This window comes from Schistocerca americana, chromosome 7 (genome assembly GCF_021461395.2).
Source record: "Schistocerca americana isolate TAMUIC-IGC-003095 chromosome 7, iqSchAmer2.1, whole genome shotgun sequence".
NCBI lineage: Eukaryota > Metazoa > Arthropoda > Insecta > Orthoptera > Acrididae > Schistocerca > Schistocerca americana.
In genome coordinates, this window is record NC_060125.1 from 179,131,680 (window position 1) to 179,150,604 (window position 18,925).

Here is an 18,925-nt window from a genome sequence, read left to right on the forward strand (position 1 = left end):
CAACTTCAAATTTAACGCCGCAGCCACTGGTTCATATTTGTCAACGTAGGAAGCGAGGGTCTGCATTTGTCCTTAATACTGTGCACATAACATTCTGGCAGCAAACTGTTGATATACTTCACTTTATACAAACCTTTCACGAGGACCCGCAGCTGAGGTCGAATAACTGAATATACACCATTCAGAGTTGTCTCCAGTGACACACCAGCTAAGTCAATACTGTGATGGTGGTAATTTTCCATTAACTGTTGTACTGAAGTTATATTCAACTTAAAGTTCAGCGCTGTCAGTTCCAGAATGAAACCACCAGAAGCAACCATGTTGCTTCCAACACCACCCACCAATCGAGATGCAAGTTCCATCGGAACAAATCGAATGTTTGTGGTGCTGAACCCTTGGTGGTCAAAGTAGACGTCGTACATTGTTCTGAAAACAAAACAAAAACATTGCGGAAAACAACTCTTAGTATCAAAAGTATAACCATAAACGTGTCAGCAGTGTTCCCCCTTACCTTGTGGAAGATATCTGCGAGAATATGACGTCCGTCTCCAGCAATGTGCACACAACTGCGAAGTGATTCGCAGTTTATGTACAGCTTGCAGGTTCCATATATCTGAAAAAAAGATAACATAGCAGTGGGCAATCTCACCCAATGTCAGTAAGTGGGTCAAAATCACCTCAGTGACCGGCCGCGGTGGTCTCGCGGTTCTAGGCGCTCAGTCCGGAACCGCGCGACTGCTACGGTCGCAGATTCGAATCCTGCCTCGGGCATGGATGTGTGTGATGTCCTTAGGTTAGTTAGGTTTAAGTAGTTCCAAGTTCTAGGGGACTGCTGACCACAGATGTTAAGTCCCATAGTGCTCAGAGCCATTTGAACCATTTCTTCATCTCAGTGACCGCACCGGCACCGAAACGGAGATAACAGAGAAGGCCTAAATACTGAAATCGGTCTTCAGAAGTTGTTTCACCACTGAAGATAGTAACACTGTCCCTCTTTTCAAGCGTTGTACGAACGTCGATATGGCAGATATTGAGATAACCGATCGCGGAATTGAAAATCGGTTAGTAGTGGAAAGGCGTCAGGACCAGGTATGATACCTATAAGATTCTATAAAGATTATGTGAAAGAACTTGCTCCCCTTCTGGCAGTAATTACCGTAGATCATTTAAGCAACGAAAGGCACCTAGCAAATGGTAAAAAGCACAGGTCATTTCCGTTTTTAAGAAAGACCGTAAGACAGATCCACACAATCATAGACCTATATCGTTGACGTCAATCTGTTGTAGAATTAAGCAACACGTTTTACGCTCAAGAATTATGACGTTCTTGGGAAATGAACAGATCCCCTATAACACTCAACATGGATTCCGCAAACAGAGATCCTGCGAAACTCAGGTGGCTCTGTTCCTCCATGACATTCACAGCGCCGTGGACAACGGCGCTCAGGTTGACGCCGTGTTCCTTGATTTCAGTGAGGCGTGTGACACCGTCCCGCATTGCTGTTGAATGAAAAAAAATACGAGCTTACGGAGTATCGGAGCAGACTTCCGATTGGATTCAAGACTTCATTGCAGATAGAACGGAACAAAATCGACTGATGTAATATCCGGAGTACCACAGGGAAGTGCGATACGACCGTTGCTGTTTACAACATATATATAATCGAGTAGAAAGTGTAGGATGCTCTTTAAGAGTATTCGCAGATGATGCAGCTGTCTATACGGAAGTAGCAACGCCAGAAGATAGCAAGAATTTGCAGAACGACCTGCAGAGAATTGATGAATGGTGCAGGCTCTGGTAGTTCACTCCGAACGTAAACAGATGTAACATACTGCGCATACACAGGAAAAGAGATCCACTACTGAAACAGCTGGAGACAGCGTCTGACCAAAAACATCTAGGCGTAACTATCCAGAGCGACCGTAAGTGGAATGACCACGTAGATAGTGGGAAAAGCATATACCAGACTCAGATTCATGGAAGAATCTGTAGAAAATGAAACTCATCTACGAAAGAAGAAGCTTATAAGGCGCTTGTTCGCCCGATTCTTGAGTATTGTTCATCTAACAGGGATCGTTATCAGGTAGCAACGAAGAGCGGCACATTTCGTCACGGGATCGTTTAGCTGGAGATAGCGTTACGGAGGTGCTATACGAGGGCAGTTCAATAAGTAATGCAACACATTTTTTTTCTCGGCCAATTTTGGTTGAAAAAACCGGAAATTTCTTGTGGAATATTTTCAAACATTCCCGCTTCGTCTCGTATAGTTTCATTGACTTCCCACAGGTGGCAGCGCTGTACGGAGCTGTTAAAATGGCGTCTGTAACGGATGTGCGTTGCAAACAACGGGCAGTGATCGAGTTTCTTTTGGCGGAAAACCAGGGCATCTCAGATATTCATAGGCGCTTGCAGGATGTCTACGGTGATCTGGCAGTGGACAAAAGCACGGTGAGTCGATGGGCAAAGCGTGTGTCATCATTGCCGCAAGGTCAAGCAAGACTGTCTGATCTCCCGCGTGCGGGCCGGCCGTGCACAGCTGTGACTCCTGCAATGGCGGAGCGTGCGAACACACTCGTTCAAGATGATCGACGGATCACCATCAAACAACTCAGTGCTCAACTTGACATCTCTGTTAGTAGTGCTGTCACAATTGTTCACCAGTTGGGATATTCAAAGGTTTGTTCCCGCTGGGTCCCTTGTTGTCTAACCGAACACCATAAAGAGCAAAGGAGAACCATCTGTGCGGAATTGCTTGCTCGTCATGTGGCTGAGGGTGACAATTTCTTTTCAAAGATTGTTACAGGCGATGAAACATGGGTTCATCACTTCGAACCTGAAACAAAACGGCAATCAATGGAGTGGCGTCACACACATTCCCCTACCAAGAAAAAGTTTAAAGCCATACCCTCAGCCAGTAAAGTCATGGTTACAGTCTTCTGGGACGCTGAAGGGGTTATTCTGTTCGATGTCCTTCCCCATGGTCAAACGATCAACTCCGAAGTGTATTGTGCTACTCTTCAGAAATTGAAGAAACGACTTCAGCGTGCTCGTAGGCACAAAAATCTGAACGAACTTCTCCTTCTTCATGACAACGCAAGACCTCACACAAGTCTTCGCACCCGAGAGGAGCTCACAAAACTTCAGTGGACTGTTCTTCCTCATGCACCCTACAGCCCCGATCTCGCACCGTCGGATTTCCATATGTTTGGCCCAATGAAGGACGCAATCCGTGGGAGGCACTACGCGGATGATGAAGAAGTTATTGATGCAGTACGACGTTGGCTCCGACATCGACCAGTGGAATGGTACCGTGCAGGCATACAGGCCCTCATTTCAAGGTGGCGTAAGGCCGTAGCATTGAATGGAGATTACGTTGAAAAATAGTGTTGTGTAGTTAAAAGATTGGGGAATAACCTGGTGTATTTCAATGCTGAATAAAACAACCCCTGTTTCAGAAAAAAAATGTGTTGCATTACTTATTGAACTGCCCTCGTACAATCTCCACTGCAGACGTTACAAGAGAGGCGTTGTGCACCACGGAGAGATTTACTAGTGAAATTCCGGGACAGCACTTTTCATTGCTCATGAAAACCACACATTGCATGTTGTGCTACCATACAGCGAGACTTTCAGAGGTGATGGTACAGATTGCCGTACACAGCGGTACCTCTAATACCCTGTAGCACGTCCTCTTGCATTGATGCATGCCTGTATTCGTCGTGGCATACTAAACCTAAGTTCATCACGACACAGTTGGTCGAGATTCTCCCACTCCTCAACAGCGATTCGGCGTAGATACCTCAGAGTGGTTCGTGCGTCAGTCTTCCATAAACAGCCCTTTTCAATCTGTCCCATGCATGTTCGATAGGGTTCATGTCAGGAGAACATGCTGGCCACTCTAGTCGAGCGACGTCATTATCCTGAAGAAAGTCATTCACAAGACGTGCACGATGGGGTGCGAGTTGTCGTCCATGAAGACGAATGCCTCGCCAGTATGCTGCCGATATGGTTACATTATCGGTCGGAGGATGGCATTCACGTATCGTACGCCCGTTACGGCGCCTTCCATGATCACCAGCGACCAAAGTCGGCCCCACATAATGCCACTCCAAAACAGTACGGAACCTCCACCTCACTGCACTCGCTCGACAGTGTGGCTAAGGCGTTCAGCCTGACTGGGTTGCCTCCAAACACGTCTCCGACGATTGTCTGGTTGAAGATATATGCGACACTCATCGGTGAAGAGAACGTGATTCCATTGCTGAGCGGTCCATTCGGCATGTTATGGGCCCATCTGTACCGCGCTGCATGGTGTCGTGGTTGCGAAGATTGACCTTGCCATGGACGTCGGGAGAGAAGTTTCGCATCGTGCAGCCTACTGCGCACAGTTTGAGTCGTAACACGACGTCCTGTGTCTGCACGAAAAGCATTATTCAACATGGTGGCGTTGCTGTCAGCCATAATTCGTAGGTATCGGTCATACACTTGGGCGGCCTGAGCGAGGCATGTTATCGACAGTTCCTGTCTGTCTGTATCTCCTCCATGTCCGAAAAACATCGCTTTGGTTCACTCCGAGACGCCTGGATACTTCCCTTGGTGAGAGCCCTTCCTGGCACAAAGTAACAATGCGTACGCGATCGAACCGCGGTATTGGCCGTCTAGGCATGGTTGGACTACAGATAACTCGAGGCGTGTACCTCCTTCCTGGTGGAAAGACTGGAAATCAGCTGTCGGACCCCCTCCGTCTAATAGGCGCTGCTCATGCTAGTGACATCTCTGAACAGTCAAAGGGACTATTTCTGTGAAACAATATATACAATCAACGGCTATCTTCAGAAGTTATGGGAACTAGGGTGATGCAAAACTTGTTTTGATGTATGTATGTATGTTCGAGGTGCCATTCCGATACAGTTGGAGAGCCTCTGCAATGTTGTTCGAGTTTAGGGTGAATACAAAGAGGGCTGAGGCGTGAATAGGAATTTGGACTGAGGAGGGAGGTATGCTAGGGTAGTCCGGGCAGTTGGGCTAAGCCCCTGTTCCAGGGCCGCATCATGGTTTGCTCATCTGCCTCGTGAGCAGGAGACCCGAGTTTGAACTCTGGCCGTTGTACAAATTTTCAATCGTCGCTTCAGTCTGCATATACATACACTACTGGCCATTAAAGTTGGTATACCAAGAAGAAATGCAGATGATAAACGGGTATTCATTGGACAAATATATTATACTAGAACTGACATGTGATTACATTTTCACGCATTTTGGGTGCATAGATCCTGAGAAATCAGCACCCAGAACAACCACCTTTGGCCGTAATAACAGCGTTGATACGCCTGGATATTGAGTCAAACAGAGTTTGGATGGCGTGTACTGGTACAGCTGCCCATGCAGCTTCAACACGATACCACAGTTCATCAAGAGTAGTGACTGGCGTATTGTGACGAGCCAGTTGCTCGGCCACCATTGACCAGACGTTTTCAATTGATGAGAGATCTGGAGAATGTGCTGGCCAGGGCAGCAGTCGAACATTTTCTGTATCCAGAAAGGCCCGTACAGGACCTGCAACATGCGGTCGTGCATTATCCAGCTGAAATGTAGGGTTTCGCAGGGATCGAATGAAGGGTAGAGCCACAGGTCGTAACACATCTGAAATGTAACGTCCACTGTTCAAAGTGCCGTCAATGCGAACAAGAGGTGACAGAGACGTGTAACCAATGGCACCCCATACCATCACACCGTGTGATACGCCAGCATGGCGATGACAAATACACGCTTCCAATGTGCGTTCACCGCGATTTCGCCAAACACGGATGCGACCATCATGATGCTGTAAACAGAACCTGGATTCATCCGAAAAAATGACGTTTTACCATTCGTGCACCCAGGTTCGTCGTCGAGTGCACCATCGCAAGCGCTCCTGTCTGTGATGCAGCGTCGAGGGTAACCGCAGCCATGGTCTCCGAGCTGATAGTCCATGCTGCTGCAAACGTCGTCGAACTGTTCGTGCAGATGGTTGTTGTCTTGCAAACGTCGCCATTTGTTGACTCAGGGATCGAGACGTGGCTGCACGATCCGTTACAGCCATGCGAATAAGATGCCTGTCATCTCGACTGCTAGTGATACGAGGCCGTTGGGATCGAGCACGGCGACCTTAACCAAAGTCGGAAACGTCATGGTACGCATTTTTCCTCCTTACACGAGGCATCACAACAACGTTTCACCAGGCAACGCCGGTCAACTGGTGTTTGGAAACTTTCGTCATGTCAGAATGTTGCAGGTGTCGCCACCGGCGCCAACCTTGTGTGAATGCTCTGAAAAGCTAATCATTTGCATTTCACATCAGCTTCTTCCTGTCGGTTAAATTTCGCGTCTGTAGCATGTCATCTTCGTGGTGTAGCAATTTTAATGACCAGTAGTGTATGATAGATGTTTGGGATTTGGAAAGGTCTCTGGAACCATATATTTTTATTTATTTTTATTTGATTTTCACATACCATGTACAGGGTATTTCACTATTATAAGTACAAACGAAAGGGGCTTGCAGAGGACAAGCAAATAATCCAAATAAATACAGGTCTGGAAACCAATGTCCCAAATCCATATTGAAACTGAGTACGTAAACACCTTATAGCAGGGTCCCCAAGGATTCAAACTGCGGATATGCACTAACATTACAACAAGTGTTCCACAAGTCAACTGTTCATAGGAAGACTGTCATCGGCATACCTCTTCAATGATGCCCGTAAATGTTCAGAAGTGTTGGCATGCCCCAAATGAACTGAGAACCATCCACGACGTGTTCCTGCAGTTCATCAACGATATCAACACGGCTGGAATACATCAAAGCTTTTAAACATAAGGGGCTATCATAAAGAGTCCGTTCAAAGGCCTTACAGGCCGCAGTCGGTGTGGTCAATCAGGCAAAATCGCCGTGAGCATAGATGCAATTATTGCACCGCCTCACTAGATTGAAGACACCCGTTTGGTAAAAGACGGTGTTCTGCTGTGTGAAGAAGTCCGTAATTGACTCCGACACATTATCATCCTGCAGGAATCGTCGACCCTTAAGACCCTTTCTTAACTGACGGAAGACGTGTTAACCGCATGAGAAGATTAGACAATATTCTCCGTGGAGCGCAACTATATCGTATCATACTTTCGTTAAAACAACAGTGGACATCGCAATAACATTTGTTTATTACGACCGATTTCGGCTTATGTTAAAGCCATCCACAGATTTTTTGGCCCCCTAATGCTGGTGCTGGCGGCTCCTCGGTTTTTCACGTGATACCACTATCATACACTGTGCACGTACATTAATAATAGGGGGCCCAAAAATCTGAGGATGGCTTTAACATATGCTGAAACAAATGTTATTGCGATCTCCACTGTGGTTTTAACCAACACATGGGAAGAGATCAGGTGAACAGCCATTTGGTTTGCTTTTTCCTTTAAATTCAAGTCTTGTGGTACTCACGAGCTACAGCTATCCTGATCACTGCCGAATAAAGTGCTGCACGTTACCGAAGATAATGTCAGGATCCATTGCTATTGCGTGAATGGTAATGTGCTAGTCTAGCCTAACTGCATTACCGACCGCTCGCTTGCTGTTCCTAATAGATGAGGGTGCCCTCCAATATCGACCGGCGTCCTGCATCGAACTTGGCGAACTATTCTACAGTGGTGATATCCGACAAACCTGCTGCCCCATAAGTATCGCTAACTCTCCGATGGATTTCTACCAGTTTTTGTCCTTCTGCAGTCAAGAAAATAAATCCACGCAAAAAATACGCCGAAAAAGACTGCAATCGCTTGAAATTGAAGGGGTTGAAGTTGGGGGGACTGCGAGACGGATTTATTGATGCACCGTGATTGATATGTAGTAAAAAATTGTTGCTATGTTTTGACGAATAGCCGCATGGAACTGTACCGGTGCACTATAGTACGTGTACCACATTTGCATCCTTTCACCATATCGAGAATATTATAGTCGATCAGCTTGACCATTACTGCGTTTATGTACGAGGTGCGGCTAGAAAAAAACCGGACTAATGCTGGAAAAAACATTTATTTACAATTATTTACAATTTCATATTATCTCCTTCAATGTACTCTCCTCCTCGGTCTCTACACCGCTCCATACGAATTTTCCACTGTTCATAGCAATGCTGCAGATCATTTTCGGTAAGTCCATACATTACTTCCGTCGCTTTTTCTTTTACTGCTTCAACAGTCTCAAATCTAGTTCCTTTCAAAGCTGACTTGACTTTAGGGAAAAGAAAAAAGTCACAGGGGGCCAAATCAGGTGAGTAGGGTGGATGATCTAAGATGGGAATGTTGTGTTTTGCCAAAAACGTCTTCACTGACAACGCACTGTGAGCTGGGGCATTGTCTTGATGAAGGATCCATGACTTTTTTCTCCACAAATCGTTCCGTTTTCTCCGTACTCGCTCACGTAGGGTAGCCAGGACGCTAATGTAGTAATGCTGATTCACTGTTTGTCCCTCTGGTACCCAATCAATGTGCACAATCCCTTTGATGTCAAAAAAAACAATCATCATTGCCTTGAATTTCGATTTTGACATTCGTGCTTTTTTTTTGTCGTGGAGAACCAGGAGTTTTCCAATGCATCGATTGGCGTTTAGTTTCGGGATCGTAAGTAAAAAACCACGATTCATCGCAAGTAATAACATTTTGTAAGAAGGTGGGATCACTTTCAATGTTTTCCAGGATGTCAGAACAAATCATTCTTCGGCGTTCCTTCTGTTCAATTGTGAGACACTTTGGAACCATTTTTGAACACACTTTGTTCATGTTGAAACTTTCATGAAGAATCTGCCTAACACTTTCCTTGTCAACTCCTGTTAACTCAGACACTGCTCTGATTGTTAAACGGCGACCTTGTCGAACAAGTTTACCGATTTTTTCAATGTTTGCATCAGTTTTTGCTGACAATGGTCTGCCAGTGCGAGTGTCATCACTGGTGTCTTCGCGGCCATCTTTAAATCGTTTAAACCACTCAAACACTTGTGTTCGCGATAAACAATCATCGCCGTACACTTGTTGTAACATTACAAACGTTTCACTTGCAGATTTTCCTAGTTTGAAACAAAATTTGATGTTAACACGCTGTTCTTTCTCTACACTCAACATTTTCCGACGCACAGACAAAACGTCAACTACTTAAAACAGAGGCCACAGGCAGACTAAGTGCAGGAGACAGGTGAAACTCGAGCAATAGGCGGAGCGAGAGTCACGTGACAGGCCACGCGACTTTCAGCCTTATTGCATTCGTTTTATTGTTTCACCAGTACTAGTCCGGTTTTTTTCTAGCCACACCTCGTATACGTCGCTTCGGGGATTTCCGATGTACATTTATTGTAATTATTTGCTTCTTGCACTGTCAGCTACTAGTACCCTTTCGTCTGTACCGGTAGCTACCAGACAGTGTCTGTTAAGTGTTTATTAGTAATTGCTAAAACACCACGAGATTGTTGAAGAGAGAAGACACCGTTGGCGGCACACCACCAGCTGAGGAACAGCGTTTGCTTTGGGATGCGATGGCGGTGTTTGCGGAACGTTTCGTTCGTCCGTGTGGAAGACATTATCGGGTGGCAGCTGTTCCTGCGCCCATGACATACGGCGGCGCCCCGGCAGAGAGCAGCCAGCCGTGTTATACGAGGTCGGGCCGTGGGGAGGCGCTGGCGGGAACGTGAATTATAGATACCTGCGGCTAAGGGGCCGCCTTATGGCCCGGAATATGCAAGTCTGCAAACTCCTCTATTGTCTCCGCAGCCCACACTATCACTGAAAAAAAAAGCAGCTAAACCACCATTGTAACCTATACTCATACCTGTTCCGTAATGTGAAAATAATGCAAATAGTGGGTACGCTGTGTCAACGATAAAATGTAAGGGTGGTTCATTACGTAAGGTAACAAGATATTTCACCGTTTTACAAACACCCTGAGCGCACTGCACTGTTGGCCAGTGAAATTTCGTCATGTAGGTGGCATGCGACAAACGTCAAGTTGGAATGGAGTGTGCTAAACGCTTGGATATGTAAATTATTGGCTTGTCAGCGCAACGTCATAAAGTAGGTATGAAAAACGACACCGACGTTCTTTGTGCAAGGAAAACGCGTTCTTCATTCAGAAACTGTATTAGAATGCCGAACGTTCTGCGATATTGCTGCTCCTGCTAACTGGGATCCTACGGGTTGTCATGCGAATATGTAACTGAAGGATTTAAGAGGACCGTACTCGCCGCCATGCAGAATTTCAGTGGCACCTTGTCTCAAGCGCGAGAGAGGGCAGATATACAATAATTGACTTAAATCTACATCTATATACATATTCCGCCAACCACGGTACTGTGCGTGGCGGAGGGTAGCCTGTATCACTACCCCGTAGTCATTTCCTTTCCTGTTCCACTAACACGAACTTTCTATATGCCACAATACGTGCCCTAATTTCTTGTATCTTATATTCGTGATCCTTACACGAACTATATGTCGGCGGTGGTAGAATCGTTCTGCATTCAGCTTTAAATGACCGTTCTCTAAATTTTCTCGTAGTGTTCCTCGAAAATAACGTCGCCCATTTCAGTTCCCGAAGGATTTCCATAACACTTACGTGTTGTTCCAACCTACCAGTAACAAATGTAGCAGCCTGCCTCTGAATTACTTCGATGTCTATCTTTAATCCTACATGGTACGGATCCCAAACACTCGAGCGCTACTCAAGAATAGGTAACACTAACGTGTTATATGCGGCCTCCTTTACAGATTGTGGGCGAGATAAATGTACTAATCGATTTTAGATCGTATGAACTGAGCGATACCACGTCAAATGCATAAAAACCAAAAATCCACTATTACATGGCTATGCGCAAATGTTTAAATGTCAACATTTATACATACTTCATGTAATTACAACGATAGTTATGAACTTCTCAAAAAACATAGACAATTAATAGAATTTTATTTACGGAATGTATGTTTCAAAGATTTTTTTGCATAAATAGATGGATATAAAGTCTTTGCTAAATGTCGTTAGAGATAAATCTTTGTTCTTTTGTGCAGTTGGCTGTATGTGTTTGAAGTACGGGGATGGAGAACAAGTAATGTGATTTTATGGATTTGTGAAGTGAAATGACTGAAAATATATGTGTAATTCTGCAAAAAGTCCACCAGAATTGATATTATTATTGAAACATCAGCCTCATCATCCTCTAGACGATTATCGAAAATGTTCAAATGTGTGTGAATTCCTAAGGGACCAAACTGCTGAGGTCATCGGTCCCTAGACTTACACACCACTTAAACTAACTTATGCTAAGAACAACATACACACCCATACCCGGAGGGAGGGGCCGCGCAATGTCTATTATCGAAAAATAAACCACAGAAAGGAAGTGCACAACGTGCTATCAATACATAGCAAAGAAGGGCAACAAAAAAGATGGTTATGTTTATTATATTAGAACTGGTTGTTTAAATTCGACTGTCCCTGTCATTTGCTGCAGTTTGTCACTATCTGAGCGTGGAAAGTGCTGTGAAAATGTGGCCGGCCGCAGAAGTTACAAACTTAGTCCAAGCATTAATAAGCCAACTTTGGGTAACAAGAGGGTACGGAGGGTCAGAAGACAAACCGCACTTTCCTAAAATTTTCCCAATAAACGGAAGTCGACCATTCGCCTTCCCTACCACAGTCCTCACACGCTAGTTTCATTTCATATCGCTTTGCAACGAACATGACTGTCAAGCAGGACACTACTGATTCTGTATTCGAACACTACGTGTTTTTTTTCTTACTCAACCGTATTATCTTACATATTGCTACATTTAGAGCTAGCTGTCATTTATCACAACAATCAGAAATTTTGACTAAGTGATCTTGCATCCTCGTCCAGTCACTCAACTTCGACACCTTACCGTACACCATATCATCATCAGTAAACAACCGCACACTATTGCTTGTCTTGTCCGCCAGATCATTTACGTATGTAGAAAATAATACCGGTCCTGCCACAACTTTCTGGAGCATTCCTGACGATGCCCCTGTCTCTGAAAAACACTCGCCGTCGAGGACAACATACTGGTTCCTATATCTTAAGAAGTCTTCGACCCACTCACATCCCTACGAACCTATCTAAAGTACGCAGATTTAGTTATGTCCATTGATATGAGGTGCATCCTCCCTTCCCCTTTGTGACAGTTGGAAGCCTTCAACTGACAGTTTCAATAAGGTGTATGTTATGTCTGTGAAGGAATGGCAGTCTACTCTTCCCATGAACTGAAGCCAGAGGAGGTAGTAATGTTGGACGCTTGAGTCTTGATCGAAATCGACGTTCAGATCGGGAATCAGGGAGGTTAGTGCATTAAAAAATAATTATCCACAAATCATTGCCTCATAGATGCTGCATTATGATAGTGCGCATTGTCTTACTGTTACAATCATCAATTCCGAAATGTCACTCTATTGTAAGCAGTAAACAACAACGTTCGAGGTCACTGATTTCCCATTCGCTCTTACTACTTCTCCACTGACAACACAACACTCCTCCCTTGTTTTTATACCGGCGAGTTCGCTTCTCGTGGCACCTGGCGGTCAGTTCCGCATTACAAAGTGGTGTCCGGAAACTTGAGATCAGGAAGAGTACTGTTCACTAGGCCGTTCAACACTATACGGTCACATAACGCACCTAAAGTCAGGAAAAACAGATTACCACAGTGTAAAGACATTACGGCACCCCTTGAAGCAACAGCAGAGAGAGGCGCGGCTATGGTAGTGCGCCCAACAACAACAATGGGCACCAACGTAACAAAACTTCCCCTTGCCGCCCCCCCAAGCCGGCCCCGGTGGCCGAGCGGTTCTAGGCGCTTCAGTCTGGAACAGCGCGACTGCTACGTCGCAGGTTCGAATCCTGCCTCGGGCATGAATGTGTGTGATGTCCTTAGGTTAGTTAGGTTTAAGTAGTTCTAAGTTCTAGGGGACTGATGACCTCAGATGTTAAGTCCCATAGTGATCAGAGCCAGAGCCCGCCCCCCCCCCCCCCCCCCCCCAGACGATTGCGAAATGTGCATACAGCATGACGGTGAAGCAGGTGCTGTGGTGGTATGGGCTTCCATTGGGTACCCAACACGATCACCTATGGTTCGCAAAGCTGCACAACAGCTGTTACTTAACCTGACTTGTTAAGACCGGTAGCGGGCCTTTTGTTCAAGATGTGTCGTTATCCTTCAACAAAGTAAGTTTATTCGACTGATCTCGATAGAGAGCGTGAGCAACTGTTGTTCCGTCCAACAGGATCTCCAGTTTTCGAACACATTGAAATTTGTGATTATAGCTTGTCGAGAGACTGGGGCGCCATCACTCAATAGGTAATACAAGTGATGAACACTATTCCTAAACTGAAGCAGCATGGAATGATGTATCCGAATCTGCCATCCACGTTCAGTTTGACTCGTTGGTCAGCCTTGTTAGAGCCGTTGTTGCTGTCGGAGGTGGCATCTCTCCCATCATCTCACACTGACATTATAGTGTATATCGCACACAACACATCAGCCTACTGGAAAACGTTGGTAAAGCGGCAACTCTCACGTGAGAATAAAACCAAGCGGATGGGGTTCTCTCTTCAGTAGCTATTGCGGATGGCATTCCATTCCAACACCGTATCAACACTGTGGTTGAATCGTATGACATTTGAAACGAAGAAAGCATCGATACCAAGGAGACACCCTAGAACCTCCCCCACCTCCAGTACTAGAAGTTCGGATCAAAAGTATCTGTGACCTGTTACGTGGCTGCCAGATTGAGACCCCGATTTCCTTTATGCGCGTTCCAACAGTCTGCCTTAACAAATAAATTCTTAGACAACCATTACGACTACGTGGAAGTGAAACATGAGACAATGCTTTTTTTCTTATCTCTATTTCCTGAATAAACGTTTCTCTCAGATGACTCGATACACTGCATTATGAACCACCTTTGCAATTACGAGGCGTACCGAAATAAGGATGTTAAATAATCTAACAAACATAAATTTACAGATAAGTGAAAACGGTGTCCGCCCTAACAATTCTGTCTAAAATTCACATGCGAAATTTCGTTCTCAATTACCCTCCGGCATAGGGGCTCTGATAATTGTGAACACCCTCAGTAGTAAGTCAGTTCACGAAGCTTACCTTAGCAGGGCCTAGTGCAGTGATAATCATGATAGAAATATACTTCTGTTGAATTTGGGACAATTTTAATAGTAATATCACCTTAGGCACCACAATATTTATATTTTATTTTCGTTTTGTCCTGTGCGTTTCAGCTTCATTTCGAAGTAGTGAATTACCTTTTCAGCCGTCATCTGATTCACTGAATCAAATAGCAGTAAATAAACGATATATTTGTTAGTTTTACGAGAAAAGTATCTCAGACGAAAATTAAAAAAAAACACGTAAGCTCTTGATGGTAATTAGTTTCATTTGGGCCCAAAATATTCTGAGCCCAATGCGTGTTCATATCGATTCCTTTGCTTGCGAAACATCTTTGGATTTCATACCTAGGCACGATTTTTCTGGCGTCTCGGTAGCTGATACCTTTGCAGCGCAAACTAGAGGTCTGTCTGCTGCGGACTGACTGGAATGAAATCTCTCTGGATAGCAACCTGTACGGAGGTCCGCTCGCCGCATTACGCTGGCGAATGTGTACTTTGAGGAGCGTGCCTACGCCTACCAGAGAGTCGCCACTTTCCTCTGCCCGGCGTTAGTGGCCATACTCTGATTTCTGCTGTCTTGCTTGACAGACATGGTCACATACGCCTGACGCAAGAATACCGTTGCTTGTATGGGGTAAAGTGTCCGCCTCGTTTCGCGAAAATCGCTGTGTTTTTTCTATTCAATTTGGTTCGATGTTTTTGCTGTAAGCTGATAAGGCCAATATTGCTGGAAGTAGTTTTGGCAGATATCCTTGACGATGTTGAAAGATTTTTCTTTAATTGCACTACTGGCGCGTGTATTTTCTAGATTCAAGTATGTTTAAAATTTCTCAATGGCACTTACCTTTCATCTACCTGCTCTAATGGTGTGTGTATTTTCTAGACTTACATTCTTTAAATAAATTTTCCGTCAGTTATCTTTGATATGGAAAGGTTTGCCTTTACCTCTCGTGCCTATATTCTCCAGGTTCAGGTACATTTCACATTTTTTATTGTCATGGTTGAAAGGGCCCTGTGCTATGTGCCATTTGTACGTTATGCAAATTTCATGTATTTTATCCGTGTAAGTTTTAGAATTGAAGGAGATGGGACCTGGACAAACTGATTAAACCAGAGGTTGTACAGAGTTTCAGGGAGAGCATAAAGGAACAATTGTCACAAATGGGGGAAAGAAATATAGTAGAAGAAGAATGGGTAGCTCTGAGGGATGAAGTAGTGAAGGCAGCAGAGGATCAAGTAGGTAAAAAGCCGAAGGCTAGTAGAAATCCTTGGGTAACAGAAGAAATATTGAATTTATTTGATGAAAGGAGAAAATATAAATATGTAGTAAATGAAGCAGGCAAAAAGGAACACAAACGTCTCAAAAATGAGATCCACAGGAAGTGCAAAATGGCTAAGCAGGGAGAGCTAGAGGGCAAATGTAAGGATGTAGAGGCTTATCTCACTAGGGATCAGATAGATACTGCCTACAGGAAAATTAAAGAGACCTTTGGAGAAAAGAGAACCACTTGTATGAATATCAAGAGCTCAGATGGAAACCTAGTTCTAAGCAAAGAAGGGAAAGCAGAAAGGTGGAAGGAGTAAGTAGAGGGTCTATACAAGGGCGACGAACTTGAGGACAATATTCTGGAAATAGAAGAGAATGTAGATGAAGACGAAATGGGAGATAGGATACTGCGTGAAGTGTTTGACAGAGCACTGAAAGACCTGAGTCAAAACAAGGCCCCGGGAGTAGACAACATTCCATTACAACTACTGACAGCCTTGGGAGAGCCAGTCCTTACAAAACTCTACCGTCTGGTGAGCAAGATGTATGAGACAGGTGAAATACCCTCAGACTTCAAAAAGAATATAATAATTCCAATCCCAAATAAAGTAGGTGCTGACAGATGTGAAAATTACCGAACACTCAGTTTAATAAGTCACGGATGCAAAATACTAACGCGAATTCTTTACAGACGAATGGAAAAACTAGTAGAAGCCGACCTCGGAGAAGATCAGTTTGGATTCCGTGGAAATATTGGAACACGTGAGGCAATACTGACCTTACGACGTATTTTAGAAGAAAGATTAAGGAAAGGCAAACCTACATTTCTAGCATTTGTAGACTTAGAGAAAGCTTTTGACAATGTTGACTGGAATACTCTCTTTCAAAATCTGAAGGTGGCAGGTGTAAAAAAAAGGGAGCGAAAGGCTATTTACAATTTGTATAGAAACCAGACGGCAGTATGAAAGGGAAGCAGTGGTTGGGAAGGGAGTGAGACAGGGTTGTAGCCTCTCCTCAATGTTATTCAATCTGTATATTGAGCAAGCAGTGACGGAAACAAAAGAAAAATTCGAAGTAGGTATTAAAATCCTTGGAGAAGAAATAAAAACTTTGAGGTTCGCCGATGACATTGTCATTCTGTCAGAGACAGCAAAGGACTTGGAAGAGCAGTTGAAAGGAATGGACAGTGTCTTGAAAGGAGGATATAAGATGAACACCAACAAAAGCAAAACGAGGATAGTGGTACGTAGTCGGCTGATGCTGAGGGAATTAGATTTAGATTAGGAAATGAGACACTTAAAGTAGTAGAGGAGTTTTGTTATTTGGGGAGCAAAATAACTGATGATGGTCGAAATAGAGAGGATATAAAATGTAGACTGGAAATGGCTAGGAAAGCGTTTCTGATGAAGAGAAACTTGTTAACATCCAGTATAGATTTAAGTGTCAGGAAGTCGTTTCTGAAAGTATTTGTATGGAGTGTAGCCATGTATGGAAGTGAAACATGGATGATAAATAGTTTGGACAAGAAGAGAATAGAAGCTTTCGAAATGTGGTGCTACAGAAGAATGTTGAAGATTAGGTGGGTAGATCACATAACTAATGAGGAGCTATTGAATAGAATTGGGGAGAAGAGGAGTTTGTGGCATGACAAGAAGAAGGGACCGGTTGGCAGGACATGTTTTGGGGCATCAAGGGATCACAAATTTAGCATTGGAGGACAGCGTGGAGGGAAAAAATCGTAGAGGGAGACCAAGAGATAAGTTCACTAAGCAGATTCAGAAGGATGTAGGTTGCGGTAAGTACTGGGAGATGAAGAAGCTTGCACAGGATAGAGTAGCATGGAGAGCTGCATCAAACCTGGCTCAGGACTGAAGGCCACAACAACAACAACAAGTTTTAGAATCTGTATGTCAAGGAAAAATTTTACGGGCTTGGGCCTAGTTCGAGCTGGTTACTGTGCGTTGGTTAGTCCATGTGTTTCAGCCTCTATATTTTCTTTGTATTTATCCTTCGTTGATCTTGTGAATAACTTATTATGCTTCTTCATTTTCCAAAGTCTCACTTCCCTATTTTAAAGCCTGTTTAGGAGCATCTGTTATTGTTATGTCCTAGCCAGTAATGCCAACCGAGCCTGCTGCCAAAAGGTTGGCAGCATCAAAGTCCGGACGCCGTCCGCATAAGCAGCGCCAGCGAGACAGCAAATCGTCGCAAGTCTGCGCGCGCCACCGCTGGCTTCTGGCTTCTTAAGCGCTGGAGTCGCGAGCGCTAGGACAGTTCTGTATTCGCCGCTCAGTTGTATACGCTCCACCAAATTGTGTACTTGCTAGTCAGTTGTGTGTTCATCGCAGCAGAGTTGTTGTTTGTCGTCAGCCGACGCTGACCTAGCCGCTCCGACTCGAACTAGACAGATTTCTGTAGACACCGAGTTCACTACTGTGTTTCTGTATCTTCATGAATAAAGATAAGTACCGACTTATTTAATCAGAGTGTTTGGGGTTTCATCTTTCTGTTTACTGTTCCAGCGGACCGGTCGGCCCGCTATTAAAAGTGTGGCGGTGACTTCGTAAGCCATTTCTACAGCCAAAGTGTTTGTCGCTACGAACACCGCCACAAAACTGGCGACGAGGTCTTCCGAACTCGTGTGCAGGGCTGGTTCAACTTGTTCTTGTTATACTAATTATAGCGATAAACTTTTGGGGGCTGGTTTAATTTGTGTTCACTATGTCTGCCGAATTACAACAGTTGATCTTGTTACAGAGTCAGCAAATACGAAGTCTGGTGGAAGCAATCGCCAAACAAGCGGCTAATCCTCCAACACAAAAGGAACAAGCACAGGCAGCACCACCGTTCCGGGCTTTTAATGAATCCAGAGAAGAATGGCGCGAATATTTCGCGCAGTTGCAGGCGCACATGTCAGTCTACAAAATCACAGGTACTGAGCGGCAGCTTTATTTAATTTCCACTGCAGGCGTGGAAGTCTATCGACTACTTTGTAAGTTGTTACCGGAATCCCAGCCAGAAGCTTTAGACTATGACGTTGTTGTTAACAAGCTTGCTGAGTATTTAGAGTCGCGAGTTCATGTGGCAGCAGCCAGATTCAAGTTCTTCAGATTAAAGAAACTGCCACATCAGTCTAATAAACAGTGGTTAACAGATTTACGGGGCCTCACCCGTCAGTGCCGATTTAATTGTATGTGTGGAGCTTCCTACAGTGATGTTACGAGACGCTATTACGCAAAACATTGCAGATTCTCGTATTCGTGCTGCTATCTTAAAGTTGCCTGACCCGTCATTAGAGACTGTGATGAACATCATTGAAGCCCAAGATACTTTTGACTATGCTGAGTGTGAGTTAGATCAGCTATGTGTTTCTCAAATTGCCTGTGCTGCACAAGTTATGTCACGCCCGCGGCCCCACCGGCGGAGTCAGACTGTAAACACTAGCCGGCC

At 44.6% G+C, this 18,925-nt stretch overlaps 1 protein-coding gene across 1 annotated transcript in view; it reads left to right on the forward strand.

The window, feature by feature from the left end:
• Nucleotides 1-9,630: 9,630 nt before the first annotated feature.
• Nucleotides 9,631-18,925, forward strand: part of LOC124622829 (translation initiation factor IF-2-like) — a 75,496-nt gene continuing 66,201 nt past the window's right edge. Inside the window, exon 1 of the mRNA XM_047148621.1 lies at nucleotides 9,631-9,710. Within this exon, the coding sequence (XP_047004577.1) occupies nucleotides 9,631-9,710 (80 nt within the window). The remainder of the gene's footprint in view (nucleotides 9,711-18,925) is intronic.